This window comes from Manihot esculenta, chromosome 8 (genome assembly GCF_001659605.2).
Source record: "Manihot esculenta cultivar AM560-2 chromosome 8, M.esculenta_v8, whole genome shotgun sequence".
NCBI classification, from domain to species: domain Eukaryota; kingdom Viridiplantae; phylum Streptophyta; class Magnoliopsida; order Malpighiales; family Euphorbiaceae; genus Manihot; species Manihot esculenta.
Genome location: NC_035168.2, coordinates 751710 through 771811, shown reverse-complemented (window position 1 = coordinate 771811; position 20102 = coordinate 751710). Strand labels below are relative to the sequence as shown.

The window sequence follows — 20102 nt, the reverse complement described above, 5'->3', positions numbered from 1 at the left end:
TCCGCACTCATTACCATGGTTAGGAAATAGAGGAGATTGAAATGCAGAAGCAATCGAATCTTCAAAAGGATTTTCTTCCTCTTTAGGGCGTTCCTGAGCAAGAAAATGCTTAGCAACGAAAGTAGCAGATCCTGCTAAAGCTGCGGCAAGGAGAAGTTGCCACATCTTTTTAAAAGTGGTGGTTGGTGCAGGTTGAGAATAGAGTGAAGTGAAGAGTAGGGGAAGGGAGAGGGAAGAGTTAGGTGGCCGGTAGCGGAGCTGCCAAAGTTGGTTTATTTGGGTGTGGTTCAGAGATCCCATGATTCCCGCTAATTTCCAATTTGGAAATTATTTTGGTTTGGAAATTTTGGTTGTCATACCAAAACTGACGACTCCCTGTTAAGGTTTTATTTATTTATTTAATGTGGAGTAATAAAAACTTTGTATCCAATTATTAATTTAACCAAAATTAAAAATTTTAATTTTATCAATTTGATCTTTTAATTTTAATGATAAATTTGATTAAGAACAATTTAACCCATTAATTAATAAAAATATTAAAGTCCTTTCTCTTATTATGAATTTTAGTTAATCTTTTTAATTTTGTTAATTTGTTTGACAACTTTAATATTTTAATTATTTTTATAAATAGAATAATATTAATATATTTAACAATATTATATTTATTTTTTTCCTTTTTAACTTATGCCGAAATGAGCGTGTATATAAAGAGAAATATAAAAGAAGTTAATTAAAATAAAATCTTTATGAATTTAAAAGTAATTGTTAAAATTGATAAAACAAAATAAAATAACCAACTAATATTGAGAATATAGATAAATGTATGAATCATTTTTTCCAAATAAATCATCTAATTAAATTTAATTTCTAAAATTGAATATGAGTATAAAGTTTTTTTTTTTTCTCTCTTTTGTCATTTAGCTATTTAAAGATAATTTTGAATTAATATATTTGATAGGATTTTTCTTGATAGTATTGGTACCAACAGTTCTGGGGACCAATTTATAGTTTGATAGGGATGATGGACCAAACTGAAATCAATTACATTTAATTTTAGACTAAAGTTTTACGAGTTGGAATCGACTATTAATCTTTTTCTTGTAATTAAAATCAGTTTAAAATTAAGTCACTTACAGTTAATTGAAATTAATTTCAAAAATTACAGTTAATTTAATTATTTTTTAAATAGTAAAATGATCAACTGTTTAAATTAACTTAAGTTAATCGAATTAACACTATTATATAAAACTTAATCAAACATAGTAAAAAAAATTTAAGTATAATTATATGATTTATAATTTAATGATTTCAAAAAAAATTATGGAAACTTTAATTTTTTTTTTTATTGTTTTAAATTGAAAAACAATGGGTTCTAACGTTGGGGCTTGTGTCAAGCCAGGGCCAATGGGTATTTTCTCCCAATCAACAGCCACAAGTATCCCAATTTTTACCTATTAGCATAGTTTTCAATTTTTCACCCTATGCGATGAGGGTCTTCTCGAATCTGAATTTGTTTTGAGAGTTGCATACTGTTGTTGAAGAAATGACATTGATATCTCGATATCACTGCACGCTGTAATCAACTGAGTTCTACAAAATTTTCTCTTCTGCACTCCCTATTTTTAGTGTTGCAGGTGGCTTTCTACTGAAGTTTCGGTGCAGTGCAGTCAGCACTTCATTTTTTGTTTGTGGCTTGGTCAGTTATGGTGATGTTTGATTTTAGTCTGATTGAATTTTATTTTAACTCTATTTTGAGTTTTTTTTTTTTTTTGGGCTTTTACTTTTCTTTCCGCCCCATATATATAGTCCAATAGATTACATTGATAAAAATAAATAATAATTATGAACCTGCCAAAACCACAAATTTTAGATTGTAATTTGCCAAAACGACAAACTTCACATTATAACTATCATGCTAACGTATCACATGTTATCGCTATTTTCATGTTATTCAACTATACACTAAACGAAATCTATTGATTTATTAATCACATGATTTTAAATATATAAAACATTTTATGAGAAATTGAAATAGGACCAAGTATTACAATACGAGGTAGGATTAGTGTTGTATTGAAAATAAAATTAGTTCTCAAGACACCAACCGGGCTAATCAGCTTAATTCTAGGAATTCAATAAAATTCCATTACAAAAATCAAAAAAAAAGGAAGAGATCTATTGTACAAGCTTCAAGCTTAAATGTCAACTAAAGCTTCTAAATTTATTGTCTAAAAGATTTACGTTTTTGTGACACCTTCAGTAATGTAGAGATCCTTCAAGCATGACAAATCATATTAATCTCATTAATGCAAAACAATCTAAACCTTAATGCAACTCCCTCCAGTTTGCTTCCCATATGGCCAGTCTTCTAGATGAAGTGACTAATAAACAAGACTTGCACTTGCTTAATAAGAATCTTGCAATCCATACAAGCAACACGAGAGTGATATGAAAAGCTATCAACCTGCAAAAATGGAGCAGAAAGCATTTTCTACTATGAGAAAATGAGAATACATGATTTGCTATAAGAATGCATTCAATATCAAAACTAAAAATAAAATGGAAAATAAATTATGACTTGACATTCATGACAAAGGGGAAGAATAGGACTACATAATGCAAGCTAGCCTCCATAATGTTTCTAGTAGAATGTAGACACTGCAGCATCGGAAGAAAAGCCACTGCAGTGCACATGGAACTGACTCAACATTCTTGTTTAGACTTTGTTCATTCCATGCAGCCTCTTTTTTTTTTTTTTTGAAGAGAGTTTATCCTTGTCTAGCCACCCCCAAGATGTATCACTATTAATATCATGAAACAGTAATCCAATATCTTAAAAGCACTGCATCCCCACATTACCCAAAGTTCTTACTCTGTTTGTGTACAAACTTTTAGCAGAAGTACAGCAGACATATCAATTTATTTCTCAAACACATTAATATTCATGGATCATCATACAGCACATCAAGAGGTTTCCTACTTGGTTCAAATCAAACAAGCAGTTCTAACAAAGCAAGTTGGCAGCTTTAAGTTTTCTATGATGAGCACAAATGGATTCTGTTCTAATTACAAAGAAGCATCCTTCAATTGATAAAACTACCCTGACTTTTAATTCTAAACATCCTTCAATTGATAAAACTACCCTGAAATTTAATTCTGTGTAATAACCCTTGCCTCAAGATATATTCCATTTCCAAGTTTTGGACGAATGCCATATTTCCAATAGATTCCAACTAATGATAGTTTCAGATGTATGCCATATTCGCACAATTGGATGGATATATTCAGGCTTGCTCCTTCAGGATACTCTACTCAATAGTTCAACTGTCAGTACTACTCACTAGAAGTACAAATATAACCTTATTCACCAGGATAAATAATACTTGCAAAAGTCAGATATCCCCCAGTGGCCAAAAAAATTATAGGCTAGTGGGGAACTTAACGTCGTTTTGGTTTTAAAATATAAACCATCATATGAGAAGGTAAAAAACAAAAATAAGGTATAAGATAGAGAAAGATCCTCTAAGATAACATATTATGAGAGCTTAAAAACCCCATAAATTTGCTATATCAATTTATTCTACAGAGAAAAGAAAAAAGATGTATTTTATTTTGAGTACCTAACAATGTCAGAAGTCTCACACAGCCAAATTTCTCCAAGAATAGTTATGCTTACACAACTATCCTACAGGTGAACTATGCTTCGGTAACGAAGACATATGCTTTCTGTTGCTTAGCTAATAAATTCAAAATTCTCTGTGAGTGATCACACTATGGTACATGCAAATATCCTGGAATGGAGGCAATGGCTTCTAAGATTGAGACTACAAAGATAGACTCTAGAATATAGTTTTTTTTTTTTTTTTTTTTTGGAAAAAAAGGCCTCAAAAATAGATATATTTATGGTACAATTGAGCCTATCAACAGAAAAAGGCATCATTCCAACAAAAATGTACTCTAAAAATCAAAAAGGAAAACTTTAAGTACTTGAGAACAAAAGTAGCACCTTTGGTGTAAGGTAAATGCAGGGAGGACCATGTGAACCATATTAATTTTTCGAAGCAGACACTTGAGAATCAATATGATTTTTTAAAATCTTCTATTTCTAAAGTAAAAGATTTCATTCTACCCATTCCCACAAATGTCAGGATACTAATAAGACATTGTCATCACATGTGCATTCACCATGTGCACCCTAACAAGTTTAATTCAGAGCAGCTGAAGTGAAACTGATAAACAGTGTGGCTTGATGGATCTACCGCACTGAATGGAAAAGTATCTCATGCTCTATCCTCATGTTGTGCCATATGTAAGGTGAATACTTGTAAGGGCTGCTTTATCCTACTTATTAAGACCCTGATCCACAGATAGTTTGTGCCAAACTGTTCCTTACCGCCCTGGCAGCTTTGACAGTCATTTGTCACCTCATGAATTCCGTGGCATGTATATGACTGAAAAATTGAAACTTGCATTAGTAATAGCATCAAGATAGGAAATTATATAGCCTTTTAAAGCTAGCTTCAAGTTTTAGAAACATAATTACTAAAAACTAGCTCGTAGCCAAGACATTGAAAAGAATTCCTTTCAAGGATCATGTTTTTAAGCATCTGAGATTGATTAAATAATTCTATCTCCATCCCAATGCCAATGTCACAGCTCTTATCTCATAGCCTATGTGGATTTTGCTAAAATTTTCTTTCATACTAGGGTTCGATTTTTGACAATATAAGATCACAGAACCTTTTTTACATGTCCAGTCCTTAAATCTTCACATAAATGTATCATGGATATATTTCATATGATTTTACAGGATCTTCTTAAATTGAGAGGCTGACAAACAAAATTCAACTATCTAAGACCGGGAAAATCGGATGAAGAAACGTAAAGCTAACGCTTTAATGATCACTTCAATTCCATGCTTAAGTTCACAAATCAAGGTTCCTAATACAGATAAAACAATTCTTAGGAGAATAAAAGTGCAAATGAAGACCAGTTCTCAACCTACCAAAAGAGAAATATTAGTCGATCAATTGCACTTGGCAGCCATATCCTTTCTAGCTCTTCTTGCATTCTCATATTCAAATTCCAAAACATTTTGTATATGCGAAGTATCCTTGACATAAAACATCCTCCCGAACCTGCTCTCCTCAATCACAGGAAAGAAATAAAATAGCTTATAATTCACCATCCAAAACCACGCAGCTCCAAGCAAAATCCCCAAAGTAGCACCAGCAAACACCTGCGCAACCGTATGGTAGCCCAAATACACCCTGGACTGCATGGTCAAGACCGCCAATAACTAGGGGAGGAAGCATCTGGCCCACTTGTGCTTAACCTCCGTTAATCCAATTCCTTTAAAGGTCAAGAGAGTGAAATAGGTGGCGAAGAAGAACATATATTGGGAGTGACTGGAGGGCCAGCCGTGCGAATCGCACATCTCGAGGAAGATGCAGGTCTCGGGGCGGGCTTGCTGGACCGATTTCTTGATGAGCTCGCTAATGAATTGGGAAATGAGGAGTCCGAGGGCGAAGAACATGCCTTGAAGTTCCCGACGGAAGATGAAATGGCAAATGAATCCACCTAGGCTTATGAAGACCGGGACGAGCGAGACCCAAGCTAAGAAATGGCCTAAACGATCGCCCCTTTGGTACCGGACGTGGGTGAGAGTGACGGCTTTGAGTGGAGGATGATGGGACATGGTGGTAATTCTGGGTTTGGGGAATGGCGATAGATCTGCGAGATGTGGTGTGTGGGTTTCGTGTTCCTGTGAAAGTTACAAAAGGTAAACAAAATCGAGGCCTAAGAACACTAGAAAGGAAGGGACGAGGAGCAGCCAGCAAAGACAGTACACATACATGGCCACTGCTTGCATACGGAAAATTATAATATACGCAACGACAGTAATGCCCTGTTTCGATTGGCTGAGAATGAGATGAAAAATGAAAAAATAGGAAATTCTTTAGCCGTGAATTTAGAGAAATTGAAGCAAGTTTTATCCATTTTTTTTTTACAAAAGAATTTATTTATTTATTTTTTAATTTAAAATAAGGATTTTTGTTTTATTTTATTTTAACTATTGATTGGAATTGCAAGAAGAAGTGGTGATTGAAGTAAAACAAACTCATAGGCAGTTACTCAAATGTTGAAGATAATATTGTTTATCAAAAGAAGTGAAAGATTTTGCTTTCAAAAACTAAGAAAGTTAGTTTCTCTATCTCTTGTCCTTACCCTATTATTTCTTCCTTCTTATGTCCTTTTGAGTCTTTAGGCATTTGTTGAATGTTGATGATAAGTTATTTTAGAATTAGAATTATCTTTTTCCTACAATTAGTGAGGAAGCACTTGGGGGTTTTAGTTTCCATTTTTTCACTCTAGAAATTTCACTATTTTTTTCCCTTTGTTTAATATACTTTTACTTTATGCCTACTGTACCTTGAAAACCACTGTGTTCCTAGGATATCTTTGAGACTATCACCTTTCACTTGATAGTTCACAACTGCATTTCTTCTTATTTCTGCTGTCATTATGATTTAAAATTATGATTTTCCTGATATTTTGAAGAGGTATAAATCTATCAAAAATCAACAAACAGTTTTCTCCCAAATAACTTCTGCAAGTAATATATCAGTTTCTTCAGTTAGTTAAAATTATGAATCTGGGATCTCTTCCTATTGCTTGACTGGTACGGATTTTTTTTCATGCCTGCAAGTTTTTAGCGTGTCTGCAAGTTTTATTTCTTATGAATCTCCTAGTCTAATACTTCTTAGTTCAGTCAGTGCTTGGATCGAGATGATAGGATCAAAATAATCCAATCTTCTTACTTCTCATCAAAAAAATTCAGTGTACTCTAATTTGAATGGTTAATGGTAAGTGGTAAACATTTGTTTGAATTATTAATATTAACATACATATATATATAATATATATATTAAGACCACAAATAAATATGATTGCCACAAAAACATATGCACAATCACATGCTTGAAACTAGTTCATTTGGCATTTTGTTAGAAAATTTGTGATGATAAACATAGCTCTTGCAAATTTGAACATAATGTATAAGCATACTTCACAAAGAAGGGATTGTTTTGTTTTCTTATTTAGAAAAATTTATGCCATTATTTTTGCAAATTGAGATACTTTTTATTGATACAGATTTTGGGTTTCTCCTTGATTTGACATAATTCAAGTTCGAAGGAATATTGTTATGGGCCATAGGCATTTATTCAGCACATCCCAAATGTTCGAGGGCGAACAGGATCAGAATTGGAATAATATGTGTTGAATCCCACATCAGTTGTGGATTGTGGAAAGGGGTAATGTGCCCCTTATATGGGCCAAACCTAACTCACCCAAAAGCTAGCTCAAGGGGAGGATTGCCTATGACCCATATAAGGGGCACATTACCCCTTTCCACAACTGATGTGGGATTCAACACACCCCTTCACGCCCATAATTTTACTGGTGCGTCATATATTCATTGGAGGCCCAACATCGGATGAGGAGGCTCTGATACCATATTAAATTTGGGCCAGGCCTAACTCACCCCAAAAGCTAGCTCTAGGAGGATGATTGCCTATGCCTCATATAAGGGGCACATTACCCCTTTTCACAAACCGATGTGGGATTCAACACACATGGGTCATAGGCAATCCTCCCATTGAGCTAGCTTTTGGGATGAGTTAGGTCTGGCCCAAATTTAACATGGTATCAGAGCCTCCTCATCCGATGTTGGGCCTCCCATGAATATGTCACGCACCAGTAAAATTCTGGGCGTGAGGGGGTGTGTTGAATCCCACATCAGTTGTGGAAAGGGGGTAATGTGCCCCTTATATGGGTCATAGGCAATCCTCCCCTTGAGCTAGTTTTTGGGGTGAGTTAGGTCTGGCCCAAATTTAAGAATATGCATATAGAGCAACCTTATGCAAATTTGAGTATTGCTAATTTAAAATTTTGCAAATTATTATTTTTAGGGAAAATATTCTCGATGAAAATGCCATGAAATGGTCCAGATCCTCTTGATAGTTTGCATTGTAACTTAGCATATATGGCCAGACATGACTTGGTTTGCTTTGTGACACTGTGGTCTATATTTATTGTGATATCAGTACTTTTAAGGTTGTGCAAGCTTCATCAATTCTGTCATTTTGCTAAGCTTTACAAGTCATTTTTTCAGCTGTAGGGGGAAAACATTTGATGCACAAGAATTGAACTTGTGAAACTAGGAGCTATTTTGGGGTGCATTAAAGCTAAAAAGGGCATTATCTAGCTTTCTTGAGGTTGTAGCTAGATCTGCATAGCTTTCATAAGAGTTCGACATCTAATACTCTAGTTCATGCAGCCAGGGTAGGTCCTGCAGAGAATGGTGCTTTCTTTTAGCATGCTGAAAGTATGCCTCTTGATGGAGTGCATTTTGCGTCTCAACGGAACCCTGCACCAATGTCAAATGCATTTATTTCCTCAAGCCACAGTGTTGAAGTGTCATATTATCAGCCAGATGCTGCAGGCCCATCTCATGATCCTTTTCTGCATTCATCAACAGTGGGAACCTTTTGTGCAGTTCCAGAAAATCATGCACATGCTTCGTCTTCCAATTATGACAGACAGACGATTAATGGCGTTGAGGGTGACCTTTTTGATCTTACAATGGGCAATGGAAGGGGGCCCCAGAAGCGAAAAAGCCCTGGAGTCCCCTCTTCATGTGAAGGGGGCAGTACAAGCAGGTATTATGGTGCTGGAAGTTCATCGGATCCCTCTGTGCCTTCCGAGTTGCGGCTGGAGAAACCAAATTTAGATCCTCAATATATGGTCTGGGAATGCATTACTATGACCCCTGGCCATCGAGGCAATCTCTCAATTGGGCCTCAGAGTTCTATCAGGAATGTTAGAAGCAGGCCTGCACTTGATCTAGAAATCAACCTGTCTAGGACCCATTTATCTAACAATTTTTCCCATAATTCCTATCATGCAGGTCACCCTTTTGACCATTCCAGCTCAGTGGATTTCTCAAGTCAAAGTTCTAGCGCTATGACACATAACTGGAGCCATACCAGAACATCTACTGCTTCTGGAAGGATGCTAGTTTCGGGTTAGTAATGTACATATAATTTTTCATGCAACATTTGAATTCCAATATTTCTAATTTGCCTCTCTGCCACAGATGCTAATGGTTATGCTCATGAGACAAACCACTTCCTTGTTGGAAGCAGCATACCTAATGCTTCTGCAGATGTTAGGGGATATCACCATGATTTCATTTCAAGTAGAAACCCTGTTGTTCCTCAAAGTTTCCATAGTGCCTCTGCACATTCTGCCAGAGGCATTCGCAGTAGCTATTCTCAGAGACCTAGCCCAACTTTCAGGGCTTCCTCCAGCAGTTTGCGGTTGGGGCATATGGCACCTTCTGATGATGGGATGCCATTGGTTGCCGAAAATTTCTCATCCAGACAACCAAGGCTATTATCAACTGCAGCTTGGCCTAATAGTGATAGGAATGGGAGATCAAGGAATTCTTATGAGAGATACAGATCGCTGCCCAATGAGCCAAGTCTTCATGATCGATTTTCATCTGAGGTATAATTCCTAAATGATTTTGCTTTAGTACATTTTGAGAGAAGGGTATGAGATGGAATGATATGCCATAACTTCTCTTTTTCTAAATCACTGCAGTTTCTTCCACAATTGCATGATAGATTACTTAAGATGCTGATTATTGCATTTTTTTGTCTGTTCAATGATCTCCCGCATCTTTAAGGCATCATTATCTGATTCTTTGTTGCTTATTTGCTTCTAAGTGGACTTTCTACTATTGTGCTACAGGGTTTTATGGTTGTGGATCGCTCAGCCTTTTATGGATCCAGAAATTTGTTTGATCAGCATAGGGATATGAGGCTAGATATAGACAACAAGAGCTATGAGGTTATTATTGTTATTTTATTTGACGTCTGTTTCTCTCTGGTTTTATGAAATCTTAAACTTCTTGAATGATTGGACCAAGCAGGAACTACTTGCACTGGGTGAAAGGATTGGGAGTGTCAGCACAGGTTTTGATGAAGATCTGATATCCAAGTGTTTGACAGAAACAGTATATCGTTCTTCAGGCCAAAGCGAGGATGAAGGAACTTGTGTGATTTGCCTGGTAAGAATCTTCTCCAAGTATATACTGTCGGTTGGATTCTAATCATAGTTTTAAATCGTGGTTGCCGTCGCGAGTAACAGAAAAAGGCTTATATGTAGTAACGGCCTCGGTTACACAAGTTTTTCAAAAAAATTTGCAAAGTTCATAAATGAAATGATATTAATTAGATTTTAATTCAGAACAATGTATACAAATGCATAATAAACATAAATACATGAAATATAGATTATTTAACTTAAGTTAGACATCATATAGTTTAAAATAAGAAAAACCAACATAAACTTTGTAGATCGAGTCAACTAATAGCTCAAATTATAATTTGAACTCAAAACTAATAATTTTATTGACAAAAATCTTTTTAAAAAAGGGAAAAAATAACTAAAAACTAAAGCACATAAAATTTAATTAACTTTTTATAAGAAATAAGTTTGGAAATACAGTAGTTTATGATAAATTTAAATTTATAGGAAAAATATGCAAGAAAGATTGAAATTTAAAAGAGAAAGTGAAGAGAAAACTTAAAAAATATAGCCTTTGAAATTGAGAATAGAGAAATTAATGAAATTGAGAATAGGGGCAGAAGAGGAAGGATATAAAAAAATTTCAATTATTGATAACAACCGTTGATATAAAAGAATTTCAATTATTGGTAACAACCGTTGCCGTTATTTAACGGTCGGTAACGGCCGTTATGCCGGTAAATAGGGGGCATTGTAACGGTCGTTACGCATGCAAATCAGAGGATCATTGTTGTTTTACGACGGATAACGAATAACGGCCTCTCAAAAACCATTACTTAACGTAATGGCCGTTATTTAAAACTATGATTCTAATTATGGAATGGCTCGGCTGTTGTTAGCTGTTGTTATGGGCGGAAGTAGGGGGGAGTTTGGGAGGGCCACCGTTATTTAAAAATTTTAGTTTCTTAAAATATTTTTAAAATTATTTTAATAAATTAATATAATTTGATTTTTTTTTATTTAGTCTCCAAAAATTCTTAAGTGGGTCCACCGTAAACTAAGATACGTTAAATATGGGTCTCATGTAATGAGATTCAATTCTCTGTGTCTTGGGTCTATAGTAGACCGAGTCTAGAAAAGTTTTTATATTATTTTTATTTATTTTATATTTATTTAGTTTATTATATAGGCCTATGTCAGCCTCCTCCAAAAAAAAATTTCTAGTCTCCCCTGGTTGTTTCGTTATTTTGGACTGTCACTGTATTTTCTTTTTTTTTTTTTTTTCATTTAAGAATCCATGTTGCAATTGGCAGGAGGAGTACAAAGATATGGATGATGTTGGTTCGTTGAAATTTTGTGGCCACAATTACCATGTGAGCTGCATCAAGAAATGGCTATCAATGAAGAACTTGTGTCCAATCTGCAAAGCTTCCGCTGTGGCTGATAACATGAAGGAATAAATTTCAAGTACCTTGTCAACCATTTACATTTTTTTTTTAATTATCCAAAACTATTTATCATTGTTGTATATAGTACTTGCTCAAAAGAAGAAACAGATGAACTGATTTTTCTAGGGAATATGTAAATGAATGCTAGTCAATGTTAAATCAATTTGTTGGAGGTTCCCATCTCAAATTTGTGGAGCCTGAATGCTGTTCCAATGGTCTTCTATTAATTGGTCTGTCATTTTTTTTTTTTCCGGTTTTGAAGGGAAAGTTATTTCCAGTCCTTGCTTACCTTTCCCTATTATTCTCTCTTTTCACTCCTCTAATGAAAGTATTCCTGAGCCTCGTTTGGGGTTGAGGTTCGGAGGCTGAAAAGGCCAGTAACAAAGGACATGGTAAGTAATAGAGCTGCATATTGGTTAAGCTGAGAGGAAGGAGGATGAGGGGAGGGATTCACAATGCAATGACAAATATTTCATTTCCTTCCTCTTTATCAAATGAAAAATAACTTCTCTCAAACATGTGAGAATTTCGAACAGAAGGATTATAAGTGGATCTTGCGTAGTTCTAGATAATAATGATTTTGATGTTGCGGGCTACTCCTTTCACAATCACATTTTTGGGGACGTCACATCTGTAGTTTCATAGAAGATGAGCTGGGGATATACTGCGAGATAGTACAGGGGATGTTACAAAATCAGAGTGTCGACTTTGTTTTATGTGCTTCCTAGCTGCCTGGTTCTATTCTTTCTCATTGAATATTGTTGGCCTTATCGTTGAACCCATTCAGAATTTTCCACCATTGAAGGACATGAATTAAAATGATTAGTTTAGTTGTCGTATTTTGAATAATATAAGATTTAGGTTTTCATATTTGATTCTTTTTAACTAGTCATTAAAAGGCGGTTAACGAAATGGATAAAAAATAATAATAAGAATTCGAGAATGAAAATCTTTATTGTTATGCATCATGATTATCGCGAGTTGTAGACAGATGGGTCAGAGCTCAAAAGTAAGGTACTACAAAAACAAGCCGCTCAAATTATAAAGCAATGGCATGGAGAGTGTGAGAAAGAAGGAAGAAACAAGAAAAATTCTCACATTTTGTAGGCAATACTTCTAATTTGTCTGCAGAATGGAGTTTCAGAATGTGTAATCCTATTGAAAATTCAAGAAAATATCTTAGTAACTAAGACCTTTGTGGCTTTGTTGTTGAACTATTTATGTTCGAGTAATTCATACTAATCTTTGTTGTTGAACTATTGATGTCCGAGTAATTCATACTAATCTTGTAAAGAAAAACAAATGAATCTATAAAAACAATTTTGGTTATGCCATGAGAAAACGAGGGCAAAAAAGATTAAAGAAAATGAAGGGCAAGAAGACAACAAGTCAAAGAAGAGGAGAGTGAGTAAGAGGCCACTTTCTTCTTACCATGCATTGGATAATATTCAGATAGGTCCCACAATCTTGTCACCACTTGATTATTGATTAGGTACAGGATATAGCCTCCACATTTAGATTGTGAAGAAAGTTGTCCATAACTCATGACCACATCTCCTCCTCCACCACTGTGACTGTCCATTTAGGTTCCACCACTTGCCTTCCCATGATTTGAGATCCTGGTTTCACTACTTGCCTTCCCATGATTTGAGATCCAGAAAATAAGATTTTACAAGGGTTTTGTGAACTTGGAAAAAACTTACGCCTAGAGGAGGGCAATCCTCCTTTTATCTATTTTCTTTTGTCTGATAGTGACGTATAACAAACTGTCTATCATTGGGCCACCTGTCCCTACCATGTTGATACGGACGTATGAGAATATATGATCCCTGCCCCATGCGTAACGGCCTTTGACTCTCCCCGGGCGCGCATGCGAATGGAGCCACAAGACAGATGGGTTGATCTCCTTCCTGGTTCCAGACCGGGCCGGAAGATAAGATTGAAACGGGGCTCAGAGGAAGGCTGGCTGATATTGAATAGGTCCTGGATTACAAAGACACTATCTTACCTACAGTCAATTCATTTTCTATTTCATGCAATCAAATCATTTTAACAAGTATCATATTTCTATGCAAAAGTCCAATTCATTTCTCTTCAAATATGTTGACTTGATTTCACTGTGATATTGATAATTGATAAATAAGCATTTTGTAGTGACTCTAACAATAACAAGCTCCATTATTGATCCTTAATGCATGACTATGAGACTAATGGCTTTTTTCTAAAAAAAAATTAATTGCTAAATTAAAAATAAAATTATTGGATGGCAAATTAAATTCTATTAAAAAAAGAAAAAAAAGCTTTAAAAAGTTTAGAAGAGAAATTTAATATATACGTATAATATTTTATTGAATCGACTCTTAATTGAGTCTACATAATATAATAAAATCTATGATTGAATGAAGATTCGACTCTTTCTTGCCTTCCTTGAAAAAAAAAAAAAAAAAAACTATCTAAATTTCTCATGGCCTTCAGCCTTCCAGCATCAGCCATGATGTAATTTAACGAGTGGTTGTTGAGTTCATTCATCAAAATTCAAGAAAATGTGCAAAATAAAGCTGAGATGTCATATTGGAATTGGAATATAGGGTTGTAATAAGCTTGTGAGTAGCAAGTAGAGGCCCACTGAGTTGATATGTAATCTGTGATATAACCTTGGACTTCATTGGTACCCGAGAAAGAAAGAAAGAAAGAGGAAAAGCCTCTGAATTCTGCTTCTTTCATGCTTTTACAATCCAATAATACATGGCTGCATCTTCATATCTAACTTTTCAAATCCAGTTGCTGTCTGTATATAATCTATTCATCAAAATAGATTGTGCAATGTAGGATTCACCATGTGGTACACAATTTTAAGATTACAATGGAAAAAAGGTTGTTGCATTGTGGCCCAGAGGTTGTGGGTCAAAATCATCAAATCATTTGCTTGAAATGCAAGCAAAGAAAAGGACTTGTACAATTTACTCTTTCCAGAATTTGCATTGCAACAAAGTTCCATATCATATAACACTATCCTGAAAAAGAGAGGTTACAAGGACTAGGGCCATTTCCAGCCATTGATATTGAATTTCAATCATTAAGTTTTTTCTCATATTGCTCGTTAAAGGATTTTTTTTAAAAAAAAATTTTTTGCCAAAGGTTAAAATTTCATTAATAAGACTAAAAGTCCAAAGAGATTATAAGAATATGGTTCTAAACAGAAAACATCTCAACCCAACCACTAAAGTCTAACCACTCGGTCCAAAGAAACAAAGAAACCTAGCCATAACCGGCTTCTTCAGACCCGATCTATGAAACAAAGGAACTCGAAGCAGACGCTACTCATCTTTCAGAACAGAGATTTCTACAGACTCCTCGTTTTCACAGGCATCCAGCGTTGCTGTCAATCTGAAAGGCCATACTAGGCTGAAAAAAACTTCACAACATAGGGAAACCAGGTTATAGAGCATGCAAATCTCCACAATTGAGGAGGGAGAAAGGAAACAGAGCTAAAGCCAGCCATAAAAGTTAATAGTTATGATGGAGACTTGAGATTGAAGCTTTGATATCCGACACTTGTAGGGTTGCATGTAAGGCAGCCACATGGAACTCACTCATCTCCAGTTCTCATTAAGCTCATGAATAGCCAAGGGCAGTGTGGAGCCTGGACCTGGAGACAACTGCACCTTCAAGAAGCCTTTGCATACAAAAGGCAAGAGTTGGCCAATGCAACTACTGAAAATGACTTGTTGCAGTTGCATTTCTATGCCTAAAAGATGGGCCAAAGTTTCACTTTGCAGATACACTGATTTTTTCTTTGTCAACAAGAAAGATATTATATGTCCAAGTTCCAAACTGGATCTTGTTTTTAATAAATAGATGTGTGGATTTTTAAAATATGATAATTAATTAAGATTTTTTATTTTTTATACATATGACTTTATTCTATATGATTGATTGTATTTTATAATTTTGGGAGAGAGATGAGGTTATCAACTCAATAGAAAATTTAATATTAAATGGTGATTAACCAATACTCAATAAACTAGATTTTGCTTTTAGAAAAGGATAATTCATTTATTATTCAAAGAAAAAATGTATTATTATACTTTCATCTAGAACTTTGCTTTTGCTCAAGTTTTCATTAAATAGTCTCTTACCTTCTGGTAATCACATTCCTTCAACTAAAACTTTGATTTGCAGTAGGTAATCCCTGCATTTGTTATTAAAAAATAATAATAATAATTTTTTTATATTGAGATTTAATAAAAAAAAATAATTATATTACATTATGTTGGCATTAGATAATTGGAGGATGAAGCAAATCAAAACATTCTCAATGTGGGCATAACACATAAAAGTTCAAGAAAAATTGCTTGCCAAGTGATATCATTGCTTCATTTATAACTAGATTCAATCTAATTATAATGTTTTTATTTTTTAAAAAGAGGATAAAATTATTGAATTCTTTGATCCTACAAGCTCAATAAAATAATGCTATTCTTCAAAAAAAAAAAAAAGTGAAAAATACAAATGAATGTGGACTAATCAATAATTACGTTTCTAGAGAAGAAGAACAAGGCAACTATGATTTATGGCCTTCCTTATTGCACTCAACAAAGTGTTAGTCCTAGAACTAGAAATGATACAAGCAAGCTAAAGTCAAATCGATTTAGTAAAAGATAAAAGAGAGCTCAGGTCTAGACATTAAATTATAGACATAAGAAAAATTAAAATAAAAATCCTTACATGCTAAAAATACTAGTCGGGCCTAGGAGAGGGAAGTTAAGCTGCCTACTCAATTACCTTCCTACCCACATCATATAGACACATATCACATTAACATATGGTATAATAAACTAAAATCAAACATGTTAACAACTGAATTATGCAGTCCCTATAGACCTTTTCATCCCCACCGTCGATTTCCTTGACTCAGAACCCATGTTGCTTTCGTTATCCCATTCACTGGCGCACTCTTGCTCAACATATGTCACAGTTTCATCATCTGTGAAACAATGCTCAGGTTTAGAGAGAGGCATTTCACATGACAAGGCTTTTTGTTAGCATATGGTAACCCCAACTCATGCAAAGACCAATAGTTGAGTTGTTCCTTTCTTCCAAGAATATTATAACTCATAAACATACAACCTTGAGTGGATGGAGGAAGAAAAAACTTGCCTGATACAGTTAATAGGGAGAATTCAGTCAGGCATTTTACACAGTCCTTCAGCGCCTGGAGTTCAGCTTCCTTCTCATGGAGTTTGGACTGGGCAGAATGCAATTCAGATTCTAGCTCCTCAATTTGATTTCCCTGTTGTTCGATGAGCAAATGAGACAGTTTCCGATCCAGTTCAGATGGCAATACTCCATGGCATTGTAGATTTGTAGGTTCCTAGGATAAAGGCAGCATGAATGCAAAAGAAATCAATTTTCCATTATAGTAATTGTCAAAACTAGCAACAATTACAGGAAGCACACCCAACGCATGACATGCATTTTTCAATATGTAATAGCTCCCTGTTAACCAGGTTGCCATGAAATGAGAGGGATAGTAAACTTTTTTAACGGCTCTAAACACTGAGGTGAAATAAAGAAATAAACCTTCTGCCTATGATTGAAGTAAAAGTTTTATAAAACTGAAAACAAGTTGTTCCATATCTTATATGGGCAGATAAATGCACCAACAGGAAGGGCATGACTTTTACTGGTAAGAAAATCTAGAGAATAAACAACACGCATTTTTTTGAAAAGGCTCACCTTATCCATATTTGGTCCAACTCCTTCATAACTTGGCATTGGAATCATGTATATGATGTCAGCTGGGAAGGCTGAGATCAGTAAGCTAAGCAATGCCATGGATGAGACTGCAAAAACTGTTAAAGAATTAAGAACTAAACTGTATAAAAGAAGGTCAGCCAAAGTTGCAGCTAGCTCAAAAGATTTAAGCAGTAATAATGAACTAGAGTTTTATAGAGCAGGTACAGGGCACAACAATGACCCCAAAGCTATCAAAGTTTATGGGATCCCAATGATTGATGATGTTGAATGCCCAAGTAGTGGTCTTACTTGGGCCAGAGCCACAGCTGCTGGAAATGGATCAACTGGAAGTAGAGCTTGCATCTGAACTATAAAAACTTCCATGGTCCAACTCCTTCATAACCCGAAGCAGTTTTTGTAGTTCAGATGCAAGCTCTGCTTCCAGTTGATCCATTTCCAGCAGCTGCGGCTCTGGCTCTTCTATAAGACCACTACTTGGGCATTCAACATCATCAATCATTGGGATCCCAGAAGCTTTGATAACTTTGGAGTCATTATTGTGCCCTGTACCTGCTTTATAAAACTCTAATTCATTATTACTGCTTAAATCTTTTGAGATAGCTGCAACTTTGGCTGACCTTCTTTTATACAGTTCAGTTCTTAATTCTTTAACAGTTTTTGCAGTCTCATCCATGGCATTGCTTAGCTTACTGATCTCAGCCTTCCCAGCTGACATCATATACATGATTCCAATGCCAAGTCCACAACCAAACAAAGAGCTATCTGCAGAGCACAATATGATGTCAGCTCAATAAATACATGAAACGTATTGGAGAACAAACTTGAAAACAAAGAAGTATTTCCTTAGAGTCAAAGAAACCAAGTCATAGTTCTCCATCAACATGTCAGTCAATTTTGACAACTGATAAGATGCCAAGAACAAGGAACATTAAGATTGATTTATTATCAGTTTTTTGGCAAAACAGATAAAATCACTCCTTGATAAATGTCTTTACAAGCAGACCCATTATACAGTCACATTTCTATGTTTAAGGAACCATTTGGTAACATTGCCTAGATCAAGAATTTCTCTATGTTTAAGGAACCATTGGTTAACATTACAAGTTTACAACTGTAACTCCCCGCAAATCTGTTCCTTCCCCTGCTCTCATTGGTTAATGCATTTTGACAAAGTGATTTCTCCGAACAGAAATACAAGATGTTAAAAATGGGTTCAGAGCTTGATGAGTCAACCTCACCCAGCTAGGAAATAGCAGCAAATATGTAGTTATTGGCAATTAATTTCACTAATTTATAAATAAGATTTGCATAAACAATAATTGAGACCTGAGAGTTAATATATAATATTGAAACAACATGAAAAGATTCTTGCTTTCTCTCTGTATTCTTGGATTGTGAACAGTAGGTGTTTTTCAACAGTGATTGCAGCTTGATTGAGAGAGTATCAGAATTGTCATTCACCAAAACAGCTGGGGAAACAAGTCAAGCGGTACAAAAGTTTCAATTTGCCGCAATTATATTTTTCTTCATATTATGTATTTATAGGTTACATATCAGTTTGTTGTATGCATCCTCCAAAATTCCAAACCACATTCCTTATTAAATTTAAGCAGTAACTCACGATAATAGATTCAGAAAGACACAAGAGCTAGAGGAATTAACTTCAATTGTTGTCTTAATCAATCGGGGAATTAACGCTGCGTTATTGAGCGCCTCAATCAATCGAGTGCCCTTGTTTAATTTATATACTTTTCCTTACACTGTATCAGTAATCAAAGACAGTAAAAGGAGATAAAAAAGAAAAGAGGGAAAAAAAAACCAAACCTTTAGAAGAACGGGATCCACACTTGGAAGGCACACTCTTGGCAGTTCTCCTCTTCTTCAAGCAAACAGCAAATCGCCTTGCACTCTTCTCGGAACCACCAGATCTTTTATCAGCCTTGTAATTTTCAGCACCAAAATTCAATCGGCGACCAGTGATGCCCGATTTGTTCCTCGAAATCCTAGTTTTCTTACCACTTGACGAAGAAGCAGTCCCATCAGGTGGTTGCTGGAAATTACTGTCGTATCCGCACTCATTACCATGGTTAGGAAATAGAGGAGATTGAAATGCAGAAGCAATCGAATCTTCAAAAGGATTTTCTTCCTCTTTAGGGCGTTCCTGAGCAAGAAAATGCTTAGCAACGAAAGTAGCAGATCCTGCTAAAGCTGCGGCAAGGAGAAGTTGCCACATCTTTTTAAAAGTGGTGGTTGGTGCAGGTTGAGAATAGAGTGAAGTGAAGAGTAGGGGAAGGGAGAGGGAAGAGTTAGGTGGCCGGTAGCGGAGCTGCCAAAGTTGGTTTATTTGGGTGTGGTTCAGAGATCCCATGATTCCCGCTAATTTCCAATTTGGAAATTATTTTGGTTTGGAAATTTTGGTTGTCATACCAAAACTGACGACTCCCTGTTAAGGTTTTATTTATTTATTTAATGTGGAGTAATAAAAACTTTGTATCCAATTATTAATTTAACCAAAATTAAAAATTTTAATTTTATCAATTTGATCTTTTAATTTTAATGATAAATTTGATTAAGAACAATTTAACCCATTAATTAATAAAAATATTAAAGTCCTTTCTCTTATTATGAATTTTAGTTAATCTTTTTAATTTTGTTAATTTGTTTGACAACTTTAATATTTTAATTATTTTTATAAATAGAATAATATTAATATATTTAACAATATTATATTTATTTTTTTCCTTTTTAACTTATGCCGAAATGAGCGTGTATATAAAGAGAAATATAAAAGAAGTT

The 20102-nt window shown here is 34.9% G+C and overlaps 2 protein-coding genes and 1 pseudogene across 7 annotated transcripts in view; 1 reads left to right on the top strand and 2 right to left on the bottom strand.

Moving 5' to 3' along the window:
- LOC122724359 overlaps positions 1–11759 on the top strand; it is a 25717-nt gene extending 13958 nt beyond the window's left edge. For 4 of the 5 annotated variants that reach the window (XM_043959013.1, XM_043959010.1, XM_043959012.1 and 1 more), the window contains 5 exons: positions 8342–9088; positions 9161–9573; positions 9820–9918; positions 10001–10138; positions 11412–11759. In XM_043959013.1, coding sequence (XP_043814948.1) covers positions 8392–9088; positions 9161–9573; positions 9820–9918; positions 10001–10138; positions 11412–11558 — 1494 coding nt within the window. In that variant the 5' untranslated portion in view covers positions 8342–8391 and the 3' untranslated portion in view covers positions 11559–11759. Of the gene's footprint in view, positions 1–7155; positions 7279–7905; positions 7935–8341; positions 9089–9160; positions 9574–9819; positions 9919–10000; positions 10139–11389 lie in introns of those variants that run through there. The other variant, XM_043959014.1, reaches the window with a different exon arrangement.
- On the bottom strand, positions 2196–5863 carry LOC122724366 (annotated as a pseudogene).
- A 4340-nt stretch (positions 11760–16099) lies between the features above and the next one.
- LOC110608341 lies at positions 16100–19743 on the bottom strand. 2 transcript variants are annotated; one of them, XM_043959028.1, is made up of 4 exons: positions 19131–19743; positions 17286–18068; positions 16677–16920; positions 16100–16533 (listed from the first exon to the last, which is right to left on the bottom strand). In XM_043959028.1, exons 1-2 carry the CDS (start codon positions 19672–19674, stop codon positions 17626–17628), a joined length of 987 nt encoding a protein of 328 aa, XP_043814963.1. In that variant the 5' UTR covers positions 19675–19743; the 3' UTR covers positions 16100–16533; positions 16677–16920; positions 17286–17625. The 2 variants fall into 2 exon arrangements, with proteins under 2 accessions (XP_043814963.1, XP_043814962.1); XM_043959027.1 differs by having other exon boundaries at positions 16100–16920.
- Positions 19744–20102: the final 359 nt, after the last annotated feature.